Raw genomic sequence first — 14,706 nt, 5'->3', positions numbered from 1 at the left:
ATACTTGATGTCTTAGAACTGACTTGATGTCACTCAAGTCAAGAGTTGAGGTTGGACTCTGGGTTGTCAAATGCCTCATGCTAAACCCTCCGAGCTGATCAACTCTGCTGAGCCCGTTTCCCTATCTGAAACATAGAAACAACAACAACAACAATAATAATGCCTAATGTGAAGATTCAAACAGATGATGGACTAAAGCGTTTACCAGTATAATTTAAAACCCACAAGTGGTTGAGGCTCATGTAAATGTACAATAAATTGCAAGATTTTTCTATGTCCTTTCAGTGCAATACTTATTGTTTCTGCCACTACCCTTTCTTCTGGAAAAAGTACCCTACTTCTCCTTGGGAACTTTTCCTCTGTTGAATACCATCCCCAAGGGACCACCTATTCCTGGCTAAGGAATGGTAACATGGACTCAGTTAGTCAAACCAGAACTCCTCTTCTAAGTATCCGAATCTTTAGCTGAGTCACATCCAAAACTGAGTGGGAAAAATACAGAGGAACCACAACAGAAAATATTTAAGAGTTAGTGTGCTCCCACTGAAGAACAGAGAAGACTGGCCATGAGCTCCTGTGGTGGCCCACATGATCAGAGCTTCCCGGCTCCTGTCTTTTCCAGGATCTGATTCTTTGGTTTTCCCATCGAGTCTTTGACTTTCTCAGAAATTTAAACTCCTATAAAGTCTCCAAAAAATCTAAGCTAGGCAGAACTGCTTTCCACTGCTTGTCATCAAAGAACTTGATGTACTTTTCAAAGAAAGATTAGGTCTCTGTGAAACTCAGCAAATTCTTTAATCTCCTTTCCCTCTTCCTCTGGACAAGGAGAGTGTATTAGCAATCTACTGCTGGGTGACAAATAATCCTAAAGCCCAGTGGCTTTAAACAATAAATATTTATTAACTCATAACTGTGTGCCTGAAATGTGGAAGCAACTCTGCTTAGTGGTTCTGGTTTAGGATCTTTCAGGAAGGCTGCAGTCAAATGTCAGCCAGCATTGCTGTCATCTGAAATGTCAGCCAGCGTTGCTATCATCTGTCAGCCCCGGTTGCTGGACTGGGGCTGCAAGACCGACTTTCAAGATGGCCCATTCATACGGCTGTTGTCACGAGGCCTCCGATCCAACTCTATCCAAGTGTCTTCACCTTGTGGAACAAGCCGGAAGCCATGACACATAACACAAGGCAGCCCTCTTCAATGTGAATGCCGGAAGGTAGCAATGAAGATGACTGGGGGCCACACAGGGGAAGCCCAGAAACCCTGCAGGGGGCCTTTGCAGCCAGCTACCATCCTCCTTTCACCGAGTTATTCCTACTCACCCCAAGGAGAACATCTCATTTCAGAAACCCTCAGACAGTGATTTACAAACAATGGGTGGAAGGAGGCGGTGAATATGAAGATGCAAAATAGGCAGAGTGAAGGTCTCCAGTCTAAGGACTTGTTCTGGAGAACTGGAAAAGAGGAAGATAGAGCCTTTAGGGAAGGGAGACACAGGCTGCCCTAAGTCCAAGGACAAAGAGTAGTATAAAACCTAAGTGTTCCCCCTGGGCAAATTAGTAGGTTCTCCCCTTACGAGCCCCAAAGAAGGTCTGACAGACAATTCAGGCCTGCTTGTCAATCACTGCTCCAAAGTCAAACTGGGTTTGAGAACTGGAGTCTAAGAGTCCAGGCCACTGCCAAGCTGTTACATACAGGCTGAGCTGTGTTCCCCACAAAACTCACGTTGAAGTCCCAACCTCCCAGTACCTCGGAATGTGACTGACTTTGCAGACAGGGATGATAAAGAGGTGATTAAGTCCAAATTGGGTTGTGAGGCTGGGCCTTAACCCAATCTGATTGGTGTCCTTATGAGAAGGCATTTGGACAGACAGAGACACCGAGGGCACAGAGGCAAGACTGTGGAAGGAGAGAGCCAAAAGCCAACTGTGTGCAAGCCAAGGAGAAGGGCCTCGGAGGAACGAAACCTGTCAACACCCTGATCTTGGACTGCCCGCCTCCAGAACTGTGAGAGAATCACTTCCTGTTGTTTAGGCCACCAGTCTGTGGTCTTCCGTCATGGCGGCCCAGGCAAACTGAAGTTCGAGCTGTGACTGTTCTGTGAGGCAGCTCCTAACCTCTGCTGTGTACTGGGGTGTCACAACCAGATGTGAGGCCTTCCTTTCCAGACTCAGGGAGGTGAGACGGGGCTGGGCGTCCCTGGCCAGCTGATAAGGATGGGCCTGGTGTGGAGCCATAAATGCACCTGTGCACTCAGAGGCCTGTGTCCACTCCTGGCTCCTCCCGTAGGCTGCCGCTGGGCTCAGGCCTCCTGCTCCTCGCCTCCGAGGGCAGCTCCTGCGAGTACGGCTCCTGCGGCCAACTCCACGGTCCTGCCACCTCCTCTCTAGCTGGAGAGAACCTTCTGTATTCGTTCCCGCACTTCCTTTGGTCCCAAAGACACCATCATCTCAGCTACTGGAGGTCCTTGCTGAGGACAAACAAGAGAAAACATTGCCTTAAACTGCCTGAGGAACACACGCCCGGCCTCAGGCTGCAGGAGTTACGCCCAAGCCAACGCTGGCACCAGTGCCTTCTCTCCAAGGAGCCAAGTGTGCATTTTATGGACTTCAATTTCTGAGGCTGAGGATGGGTCCTGGAGCCTGCTCTCCCTGGGTTGGTATGTCCCTTCCCCCAATCTACTGCCAGCTCCCTCAAGCGGGGGTTGGTGGGGAGCATGTGTGTTTCACTCATTACCGGATCCACTGCACCTAGCACGGTGCTTGCATAAGGTAGGTACTCAGTAGGTACTGTCTGCTGAATGACTGAATGGGGGGGGTGGTCATGTTTCATTCATCTCTGTAGCCCGCAAACTACACTTAGTGCTGTCGGTGAATGTCAGTTGAGTAGATAAAAGAGGGCTCCAGTCCAGTCCAGCCGCCTGCCTCACCTGCTGTCCACTCAGGGCCACTCGGAGGAGCTTCATCACGTTACTGTGTTTGATGCCTTCCAGACCATCTGACAGCTTCTTCAGTTCTCCACTCAGCACGTCCTGAGTTAAGTTCGTACCAGGTCCTTCTAAAAGTCTAGAAGAGAGCCAGTCTATGAGGGGCCGGCACAGGCCAATGGCAAGTGGGTGGAAGGGAGGACTTCAGAAGCTTATCCGTCAGCTACAACATATTAATAAATTAATAGCACAACCAATGTTCAAGCCTGCTTGGAAGTGGAGGGAGATACCTACTACCCCCATCCTAGTTGGTGAAGAAATACCAACCAAGGGACTACAAACACAGAGAATCCAAGAAAGTGGGCATAAAATAGGGAAATTCAGAGGATACTGTAAGAGGATTTACTAATTACTATCTGTGTCATTCTTAAAGAGATGGGAATACCAGACCATTTGACCTGTCTCTTGAGAAACCTGTATGCAGGTCAGGAAGCAACAGTTAGAACTGGACATGCAACAACAGACTAGTTCCAAATAGGAAAAGGAGTACGTCAAGGCTGTATATTGTCACCCTGCTTATTTAACTTATATGCAGAGTACATCAAGAGAAATGCTGGGCTGGAAGAAACACAAGCTGGAATCAAAAGATTGCCGGGAGAAATATCAATAACCTCAGATACGCAGATGACACCACCCTTATGGCAGAAAGCGAAGAAGAACTAAAGAGCCTCTTGATGAAAGTCAAAGAGGAGAGTGAAAAAGTTGGCTTAAAGCTCAACATTCAGAAAACTAAGATCATGGCATCTGGTCCCGTCACTTCATGGGAAATAGATGGGGAAACAGTGGGAACAGTGCCAGATGCGAGCAGGAGATTCGAGCAGGACTAAAGACGGGCCAAGGCTGGAGACCTTCACTAGTGCCGACAATCCTTGATGCCAACTCTGACACTGACGGCTCCTGAAACAGCCAGACACTTCATCCCCCACACTGGCTTACTGGGAAGCTGGCGGGCTTCCAGCTCAGGAACAAGGTTCATGAGGAAATTGGAACCAATGGCCTTCCAGGGCACATTTCCTTACTCACTCCAGTACTTGAGCAATTCAGTTTCAGTTTGAGAAACAACCATTCTTATTGCATCTTAAAACTAGACCATGTGACTGCTGTTATTTATGAAATGGAGAAGAGGAAATGTTGAAAATATAAAATGTAATACAGTTTGCAGCAACATGGATGGACCTAGAGATTATCATATTAAGTGAAGCAAGTCAGAAAGAGAAAGACAAATACCATATGATATCACTCCTATGTGGAATCTAAAATATGACACAATGAACATATCTATGGAACATAAAGAAAAGACCTGTGGTTGCCAATGGGAGTGTGGTGGGGGGAGGGACAAATTGAGAGTTTGGGGTTAGCAAATACAAACTATTACATATAGAATGGTTAAACAACAAGGTTCTTCTGTATAGCACAGGGAACAATATTCAATATCTCACGATAAACCATAATGGAAAAGAATATGAAAGATGTATAATGAATGTATATTTGAATGTACAAATAATGTTCATGTATAATTGAATCACTTTGCTGTGGCAAAGAAATTAACGCAACACCGTAAATCAACCATACTTCCAAAAAAAAACGTAGTATGGGGTGAAAACAAACAAGCTCCTCCATGTCATTATGGGGAAGCAGGCTGCCAAGGGGCTGGCGAAAGAGTGACAGCCCCCAGGAGGCCTACAGTGGCAGCCAGGACACGTTAGTAAGAGCTGGCCCAGGACTTGGCGTGGGCAGAGGGACTTCGACAGAACTGACTGCTGCTCAACATGTGGGTGTCAGCTTTCCTGCCTTGAGTGGGAGCCCCAGAGCGTCCCTAAAATCTAATCCCACGGCAGGAGTGGGGAGGTAAGACATTAGTTTGGTGAACTAGGACAGCCTCATATGGAATGTCCTAAATTAACGGAGTATCATTAATAATACCTCAGGGAAATTTAGCCTGGAGATATGCTTGCAAGGGTGCTTAATGATGTCTATTCAAGGTTATTCACTGCGGCATTGTTTGTAACAGCAAATTTGGAAGCAAATGTCCATCAACAGGAGGTGAGTTAAATAAATCATGGTGAACTGGTATGATAAAGGGACTAGGTGTAGCTGAGAGAAGGAGGAGGATGCTCTCTAAGCCTGGACAGATCTAAAGATATGCTGTTAAGTGAAAAACAAACAAACAGACAAACAAGCAAAAAAACACAAAAGGCACTTAGGGAAATATAGCCATTATTTCGTAAACTTTAGATGGAGTACAATCCATAAAAATATTGAATCACTATGTTGTACATCTGAAACTAACAATATTGTAAATCAACTGTATTTCAATAAAAAAATAAGAATAAAATTAAACCAAAAACCCCCAAAAGATACCAGTGTTACTGTACTGTATTGTACCTTTTGTGTAAAAAGGTGGAAAATAAGGATTATCTAGATATAATTAAAAACAGTAGTAAACCCAGAGAGGGTTCTGGATTGGGGCAGATGAGGGATAAGGATTAAAAATGGGATTCATGGGTTTTCCCTGGTGGCTCAGTGGTAGAGAATTCGCCTGCCAATGCAGGAGACACAGGTTCAGTCCCTGATCCAGGAAGATCCCACATACCAAGGAGCAACAAATCCCATGTGCCGCAACTACTAAGCACACGTGCCCTCGAGCCTGAGCTCCACAAGAGAAGTCACCGCAATAAGAAGTCCACGCACCACAACTAGAGAGTAACCCCTGCTTGCCTCAACTGGAGAAAAGCCTGCACAGCAGTGAAGACCCAGCACAGCCAAAACTACATCAATAAATAAATAACATTCTTTTTTTTAAAATGGAATTCCTGACAGATATCTTTAAAAATAATTTCTAGGTTTTAAACCCATATTCAAGAGGTTTGAATGAACGAATAACAATTAAATTTTAAACCAGGCCAATCAGGCCCCATCAGAGTGAATTTCAGGACACGGCTGGAGTTGGGGGGCTGCGGTTCTGCCCTCTTACCCCCGCAGTGGGGACTGTGAGACAGGCAGCTTTTGATCCTCAGGATCCTTTCTCCCTTTCACATGTACTGACACAATTTTCAGCTGGGTATGTGGCCACAAAGATAAAAGCTACATTTTCTGGACTCCTTTGTAGCTTGGCGTGGCCATAAGCCAGGCATTAAGGCCAGCAGGATGTGAGTGGAAACACGTATAACTTTTAAGCCAGGGCCTCGAGGGGAAGGAGCACCCTGTCCCCTCTCCCTTTCCTCCTTCCTCCTCTGGCTGAACTGTGAGCCACCATGGACCATGCAGACAAGAGCAAAACCTGGGCCACATGCCACCACCACTGAGCTTGTGCTCTGCAACAAGTCCTCCTGCTGCAACAAAGACCCAGAGTAGCCAAAAAAAACAAGAGAGACAGAGAGAGAGACCATGAGCAAAACCTAGACAGCAGGACCCTAGAGACGTGGAGAGAAGCCGTTCAGCCTTGAACTACCTGTTCCGAATGCACGTAAGGGAGACACGCTCGTGTCCATCTAACACAGAACCTCTGCAGGAGGAGCGGCCAGCATGCGGGAGTGTGTGGCAGCAAGTCAAAGGGACAGAGGGAGAAACAAGGTCTCGGTGCCATGATTTTTGGCCCCTGCATTAACCTGGGCCTCAAATCGACCCTCTTCCTGGCCTCTGCAATGATGTACACGAATCACTCCCCTCTTGCTTAAGCCAGTTTTGGTTGCACTTTACACCCTCATAGTCTAAAGAGTCCTGTGACCATGAACAATGAGACCTAGTATCATCTCTACCCTGCAGGGGAGGGAAGGGAAACTCAAGGACGTGCAGGAACTTGGACAAACTGAAGTCACCTGGCAGGTGAACTATTAGGTTGGTGCGAAAATAATTACAGTTTTACTTTGTTGAAGTTTGCCATTTGATATCAGAATAGATTCTTAAGTAAATGTGGTTTTATTATATATCACTTTCTATCCTGAAGCACAGATTTTTATGCTCCAGGAATAAGCAAACTTATTTCTCATTGGCAAAAATGCATTGATTGTAATGGTTCCAATTTTGATGAATGAAGATGTGTTTTAGCCTAGTTACAATGATTTCCAGTCTGAAACCGTAATTACTTTTGCACCAACCTAATAACTGGGTCACTGAGTGGCTGGGCTGCAGTGGCACCCAGATAGGTCCAATCCTGGAGCCAGAACCACTGCGTCTTCTGGGGGAGCCTGGGCTCCTCAGTGCCATGAGTGACCGCCTCACTGAGAACCTCTCGCTAGCTCTGGGGCCAGATTGCAGGCCTGACCACCAGGCCCTGGAGTGGAGAGGGCCCTGGGAGGGAGACAGGGGAGGCAGGTGCAGACCCCGAGCTCTGCCTGTGGGAACTCACCCCAGCACGCGCTTGGCAATGATGTCCACCTTCTCTGAGATGGCACTCAGCTGCACTCGACCCACCACAGGGCGGGTCCACAGGTAAGAGTACGCTGGGGAGATCAGATCTTGCAGGCGGCAAATGTGACCCTGGGGAGAGAGGCGGTCACTGAATGCACTGGGGGTTGTGGGGGAGGGACCCTCACATGAGGAGGAGGAGTGGGGCGCCACCCGCTCCCTGGGTCTCCGGGCTCTTGACCCCACACCTGTCTCAGCAGGATGATCCTCTCCACGTAGGCTGGGTCTAGCACCTCTCTGTCCTGCAGCTGGCTCCCGAACGCCTCCTCCACCAGGGCCTGCAGCTGGCCCACCAGCTGGCATCTCTGGGTCTCATCGCCCACCAGCCGGCGGAGGTGCAGCCTGCAGGAGAAGCCAAGGAACCGCGCTGTTGCGGCCACCTCCAGCCCTGCCAAAACCCTCCTCCCCGGGGGAGAGGGTGGGCTTTGCAGAATGATTCTTTCCAGGGGATGCTCTCCCTCCAGCCGGGCTGGAGCAGCGCGGAGGCTCCCAACGGTCTGCCCGTGACTGCTCGCCGGCACCTCTCACCTGGCCCACTGCCCTCCCCTGAGCTATCATTTGAATTCAGGGCTTAATTAAAAAGCTCAAGTTTTGCTGTCAGGTCAGTTTTTCTCCTTTTCAGAATTCTTCTAACTGCCTTGTTCCCTCCTTCAGAAGCAGCAGAGCCTCTAAGACTCCAAGCCTCAAACCAGGCCCTGTCAGCCCTCAGCCCCTGGGCTGCCCTCACCCTGTCCCGGGCAGGACTGGAGGGACTCCAGGGTGGGCACAGCACAGGGCCGAGGGCCATTCTGGAGGCGCTTGCCCTTCTATCCCTGGTGTAGGAGAAAGGCAGGCAGCAAGGGATGGGTGACCATCTCATGAGCTCTGAGATTGGGCAGGCCTGTGAGTGAAGTCAGCCCTGCCAGACATTTGCAGCAAGTGACACAAACACTCAGAGTTCAGGATGCTCATCTGTTACCATGGGGATGATGGAGCCTCCCTCACAGGGCGCTGGGCGGAGTAAAGAGGGGGGCTGTCTGTGAAGCACTGAGCTCAAGGCCAGTGTGGCCGCCACGTCTGGGAGCCGGAGACAGGTAGGAGAGGCTTGGGCAAGGCAGAGGGTGGAAGGACAAGACTCTCTGGGAAACAATCTGGAGCACGCCATGGTCCTAAAACATCGTTTTCTAAAACGAATGAAGGGACTCCCCTGGTGGTGGTCCAGTGGTTAGGACTCCATGATTCCACTGCAGGGGGCACGGGTTCCATTCCTGGTCAAGGAACTAAGATCCCACATACTGCCTGCCAGCCACAGCAAAAAAAAAAAAACCAAATGAAGAGAAATCACATGAAATTGTACTAAAGCTGTTTCTAGGACCTCTGTAGATAGATGAAACAGTGGGAAGAAAGAAATCAAGAGACCCTAGTGGCCAAGCTTGAGATAATTCACGTGAGGTCCAGGGATCCACGCTTGGGACACAGCACGTGCTAGACAAATGTCAGTTATTATTACTACCTCCATCAAGCCACCGGCACTGCTATGACAACTACTATCTTTACTACTGTTACTGAAATAGTCATAGCAGTGGCTTGATTACAGAACTACCTAAAGTGAAGAGCTTCGGCTATATGAAAACCTGCAGGCATCAACTGCAAGCAAAAGCCACGGCCGTCTTCCTCTGACTCCCTTCGTGCTTTGGGGAGGACTGGAATGGGCCACAAAGTATCGTCCCTGTTCTGGGCCCATTTCTTCCCAGGATGTCGCTTTCTCCATGATAAGAAAGGTGGTATACAAGCTGCATTCAGTGTGCATGTTGCACTTTTTCCTGAATGTCCCATGCAAGAGATGCCCACTGGGAGCTCCATGGTGGTCCAGTGGTTATAGGGCTTGGTGCTTTCACTGCAGTGGCCCAGGTTCAATCCCTGGCTGGGAAAGTGAGATCCCACAAGCCTTGCAGCATCCCCCCGCCAAAAACAAAAACAGAAATACCCACCACTACAGTATGAACTTGAACCTGCCTCATTATTTAACTTCTTGACATCTTGCTCTTTTTAAATGCACAACAGGGCAAAATCATACAAGTGACCCCATCTGATGGGGGAAGTAACATCCTTGAGGCAAATGCAGTTGATGTGAACCCCCTGGGCTCATGCAAGTAAAACACTGAGAGCCTGTCCCCAAACCAGCTCAAGAGGAGGAATCTAGGAGTCCCAGCCCCCCTTACTATAGACCTGTCCACTGGCTTTCCCACTAATGCCCTTAGCCCAAGATGTGGCAACAGGGATCCAAACTGTAACTGCAGCTGCAGGTTTCAGAGGGAAGTTGTGGTGGTGGTGTTCAGTCTCTAAGTCGTGTCTGATTCTTTTGCGACCCCATGGACTATAGCCTGCCAGGCTCTTCTGTCCATAGGATTTCCCAGGCAAGAATACTGGAATGGGTTGCCATTTCCCTCTCCAGGGGATCTTCCCAACCCAGGGATCGAACTTGTGTCTCCTGAATTGGCAGGCGGGTTCTTTACCACTGACTCACCAGGGAAAACTTCAGAGGGAAGAACTCCTTGAGATGTGAAAATCATGGCAAGAGGCAGCGCTCACCCACTGTATTGGCTGGGTTGGGGAGGGGTTGATTAAGCGTAAGACTGATGACAAAGAACAAACCTGCCATTTTACTGAGCACTTTCTCCGTGCAAAATAGCTTGAGGCTTAATTTAACTGAACAGTGGCACAAGGCCAGTACTATTATTGGCCCCATTTTTTAAAAAAATTCTCAGCAAGTTAAAAAGATGTATTACCATTCCGGCCTTCATGTGAGCCCAGAACCTGGGGCTGGTCACAGGAGGACAGGACAGCAAACAACAGGCACCTGACACCTTTCTTCGCTGGATCCCTGCTCCCCAGAGCGCCTGATAGTGGGGCCACCTCTTCAGCCTCTGTCCCATCACCCCGACAGCGCTCCGAGGCCGGGGCAGGCAGCCTCGTGATCCCTGAGCTCTCAGTTCTGAAGCCGCCTCTACACCTCCAGTACTGGAGGAGCCTGCTAGGGTTGGGCACTATGGATCTGGCCCGATGGAGGGAGAGACCATGCAGGAGGAGTTGTCTCAAGGTAATAGTCCCATTTTAGCGAAGAGGAAACAGAGGCTCGAAGAGATTAGGTGACTTACCTGTGGTCACACAGCACTAGACGCCTAAGACCACAGTCAAAATCAAGTGTGTATGACTCCAGACCCACTAAAACATCTGCCATGGGGACCCAGCATCAGCAGGTGAGCCCTTTCCTCCCAGGGGCGGGTGCTCCAGATTCTCCACTCACCTGTTGAATTCTGGAAGCTTCTCCAGGTCCAGCAGGGCTGAGTGGCAGCTGATCCGGCTCAGGTCAAACTGTGTGATCAGCTCTGGCAAGGTCCGGCCCATCTGGTTCTCTGCAAGGGAGGAGGCCCAGCTCCTCAGCTTCTAACATTCCACTCCCATGTCCACCCATCACCATTGCATTTGCAATCACAAGGAAGGCTGACCAAACAGACTTGATGTCTAATCATTTTACATATCAAGGGTCCGAATGAGCTTTCGCTTGCAGAAAGGATTCTGTTACTAAGGGGAACAAAAAGCTTGAAAACAAAATCTGCCTAAATCAACCCTCTCTGTCCTCAAAGACATGAGCTACAAGAACAGCCTGCTCAACTATCTGGCTGTGGGCCAGGGATCCCGACCGACTGATGGGGTCTGAGCAGCAGTGTACTTTACAAGCTTCCTGGGGGGATTTCAAACTGCAATCAGAGTGAGAAAGCTGAGCCAGGAGCTGCTTCCCTCGAGCTGCGGCTCCATCCCACGCAGTCAGTGGGCATCCTGGTCAGCCTTGCGCCTCTGCCACATCCTTCGCTAGCTGTGTGACTTCGGCAAGTTACTCAACCTCTCTGGGCCTCATAAGCGTCTAACAAACAGTGGTGATAATACATACCTCTCATGGCTATTTTAAGGCTTAAATAAGATAAGAGCAGAAAAAGTAGTAGGCGGACTATTTATGGCCATGTTTTCAGAAACCACCCCAGACCAAAGAGGTCATTCTATTTTGTGCATCATCAAGATGTGGGCCCAACGTCTTGGGCCAGCTTGGAATAAACTAGGGTCACAGTAATACTAGCAATACTCCCAGAGTATATACTTACTCTACTATAACTGCAATAATCACAGGATCTGTAGTGTTTGTGCTTATCGTGTGGCAGATACTGTGCTGGCGCCCCACAGGAGCTCAGTGAACCTGAATGTAACTCAGAGAAGAAGACGCTTAGCCCCATTTTATAGATGAGGCAACCAAGGCTCACAGATCACAAGCTCCTTAGAGGCCAGAGATTACACCTTGTTCACTGTTGTAGCCCCAGAACTTAACATGGTGTCCAGCTCAATAAATGGTGGACAAATAAGAGAAAGAACTCATATAAGATTACACAGCCACAGCTTCCCTGGTGGTCCAGTGGCTAAGAATTCACCCTGCAATGTAGGGGACACCAGTTTGATCCCTGATCTGGGATGATCCCACATGCCTCAGAGCAACTGGGCCCATGCACCACCACTACTGAGCCCATGCACTGAGAGTCTGCGCTCCTCAACAACAAAAGCCACCACAATGGGAAGCCCGCAAACCACAATAAAATAAAATCAATAAACTAAAAAAAAAGAAAATCACACAGCCTTTGGACAGCACAGCTGAGACTGAAGGCCGGGTAGCCTGACCGAAGGCCCCGGCTCCTCACCACTATGGTCCCGCCAGGACCTCTGAGTGGAGTGGGTACCTGCAAACCCTGAGCCACAGTTGGTGATGATGTCGAGCAAGGCATCTGGCAGGAAGCCGGCGGCAGCAAAATGCTCCAGGAAGATGTCCCCTTGCCTCTTGGACAGCTTGCTGCCATCCCTGTTGAGGAGCAGGGGCAGGTGGGCAAAGTGTGGGGGCTGCCAGCCCATGGCCTGGTAGAGGAGAAGGTGCTTGGAGGTGGAGACCAGCCACTCGGAGCCCCGCAGCACGTGGCTGATGCCCATGTGGTGGTCGTCCACCACGCAGGCCAGGTGGTACGTGGGGAAGCCATCGCTCTTCAGGATGACCGGGTCCCCCTCCACGCTGGCCACCTCGTGCCGATTCCAGCCGTACACCAAGTCCTGGAAGGCTGGCGCCTCCCCCTCCAGGCGGAAGCGAATGGCAGGCTTGGGGTCTGTGGCCAGCTTCTGGGCCACCTGCGCCTGGCTCAGGCTCCGGCACCGATTGTCATACCTGTTGGAAAGCAGAGTGGGAGCTAAGAGTTACTAAGCGCATGGGTGACGGATGTGAGCCTTAGCCATGTCTGTGGTATCTATGACCCTGGGCAGCTCATTTGCCTCTCTCGGCAGTTTCTTCTGTCTTGAATGGGGATGCTAAGGTTGTGTGGGGGAACTAAGTGTGAAAACACAGCACAGCAGACTCAAGTCTGTTTCCTCTCTTCCTTGCTTGACATCCTTCCTTGTCAAATGTCACCCAAGGGGGTGAATCATGATGGGTGTTGCTAAGTGTGCAATCCCGTTTCTCTATACAACTGACCATCCACACTGGACCATTCTAGTCACTGAGATTCAAAGAGACGTATGCCTTGCGGGTGGGGGATGATGAAGATTCTGGGCAAGATTTTTCTCTCCAAGTGAGCCTGAGAGTGAGCCACAAGCTGCTGCAGCCACTTGGAACTGACTGAGGGAGGGAGGCAGCATGAGAACAGAAGAAGAGTCCTGCCTTCCCAGAGCTGCTGCTTTCCTCCTGGAGTCCCCCACCTCCGACTGCTGCAGAATGAGAAGACAAATGTCTACGTGGTCTATGCTCTGACCACTCAAAGTGTGGTCTGTGGAGCGCCAGCATCAGCCTCACTTGGGAGCTTGTCAGATACGCAGCATCTCAGCCCCTCCCCAGACCTGCTACATCAGAAGCTGCCCATTAACTAGATCTTCAGGTGATTCTTCTGCACATTAAAGTATGAGAAGCTCCAGTTTGTCCGTTTTAAACAGAGTATTTGTTACCTGCTCCCCAAAGTGTCCTGATACACAAATGGAACACTTGAAAGCACTGTCCCTGACACTGAGCTACATGTTCAGTGGCTTCATGGATTCCAAGAAAGAGCATGAAGGTAATTTGAAAAAAATAATCTTCTGCCAAGGGGCAAATAGACTGTTTATGATTTAAAAAGCAATGCTTATATGAATCTCTGAGCCCTTGTCCAAAGAGTTCACTGACACTGGAACTTGAATGCTACGCTGATAGGAGTACAAGCTAATAAAGGGCCACTAGACAGTATCTATCAAAGGTGCAAACTGACCCTGCAACTCCAAATCTAGGGAGGTAACCCAACACACACACACTGCAGACATGCAAAATAATGGATATCAACGTTGCTCCTCAGCACCCTCTATTTTTAATACAAAAGATTAGAGGTAACATGAATGTTCATTAGTAAGGAACTGATGAAGTGAGTGAGGACTCAGCCCTGTGACAGAATAGTCTGCAAGTGTAAGGAAATTTATGGACTCACACAGACTGATCCTCATCACAGTCAGTGGCATCTATAAGCTGCATGATACGATATGCGCGCTACCATTTGAGAGGAGAAGGAGGGGAAAGAACACACATTCATCAGTGTCTCACTGCACGTCTCTGGAGGAGACGCCTTTGGACTGTGGAGAGGCAATCAGGGAGCCAGAGTCGGGCTTGGGACAGATCTTTGCATATACACCTTGCTGAACACGAGACAGATTTTACTAATCTAAAAAGAGAATTCTTTTAAAATATTTATTGGGCTGTGCTGGTACACGGGATCTTTTTTTTCAGTTGTGGCATGCGAACTCTTGCTCTTCCCAGGTGGCTCAGCAGTAAACAATCCACCTGCAATGCAGGAGATACGGAAGCTCAGGTTTGATCCCTGGGTCGGGAAGATCCCCTGGAGAAGGAAATGGCGATCCACTCCAGTATTTTTTCCTGGGAAATCGCACGGACAGAGGAACCTGGCAGGCTCCAGTCCATGGGGTCGGGCTCCAGACCATGGGGTCACAAAACAGTTGGATGCGACTGAGCTACTAAACAACAACAGTGTGAACTCTGAAGCTGTGGCATGTGGGATCCAGCTCCCTGACCAGGGATTGAACCCAGGCCCCCCACATTGGGAGTGTGGCGTCTCAGCCACTGGACCACCAGGAAGCCCCCAAATAAGAGAGAAGCTAAATGACCTTACACGCCTGAGGCCCAGTGTGGCAGGCAGAGCTGACCCCGCCCCAGAGACACCCCCTCCCGGTGTTTCTGCCTTGGGTCCTCCCCGCCCTCGAGTGCGGCCTGGCCC

At 49.5% G+C, this 14,706-nt stretch overlaps 1 protein-coding gene across 1 annotated transcript in view; it reads right to left on the bottom strand.

Annotated features, from left to right (window-relative positions):
- Positions 1–876: 876 nt before the first annotated feature.
- EARS2 (glutamyl-tRNA synthetase 2, mitochondrial) overlaps positions 877–14,706 on the bottom strand; it is a 28,222-nt gene continuing 14,392 nt past the window's right edge. Inside the window, exons 4-10 of the mRNA XM_081554513.1 lie at positions 12,154–12,626; positions 10,677–10,785; positions 7,579–7,732; positions 7,332–7,462; positions 2,927–3,062; positions 2,243–2,467; positions 877–1,451 (exon numbers count right to left, since the gene is read on the bottom strand). Of these exons, the coding sequence (XP_081410639.1) occupies positions 2,384–2,467; positions 2,927–3,062; positions 7,332–7,462; positions 7,579–7,732; positions 10,677–10,785; positions 12,154–12,626 (1,087 nt within the window). The 3' untranslated portion in view covers positions 877–1,451; positions 2,243–2,383. The remainder of the gene's footprint in view (positions 1,452–2,242; positions 2,468–2,926; positions 3,063–7,331; positions 7,463–7,578; positions 7,733–10,676; positions 10,786–12,153; positions 12,627–14,706) is intronic.

This window comes from Giraffa tippelskirchi, chromosome 13, assembly GCF_054371585.1.
Source record: "Giraffa tippelskirchi isolate mGirTip1 chromosome 13, T2T-mGirTip1v1.2.pri, whole genome shotgun sequence".
In the NCBI taxonomy this organism is placed as follows: domain Eukaryota; kingdom Metazoa; phylum Chordata; class Mammalia; order Artiodactyla; family Giraffidae; genus Giraffa; species Giraffa tippelskirchi.
This window is presented reverse-complemented; position numbering and strand designations above follow the sequence as displayed.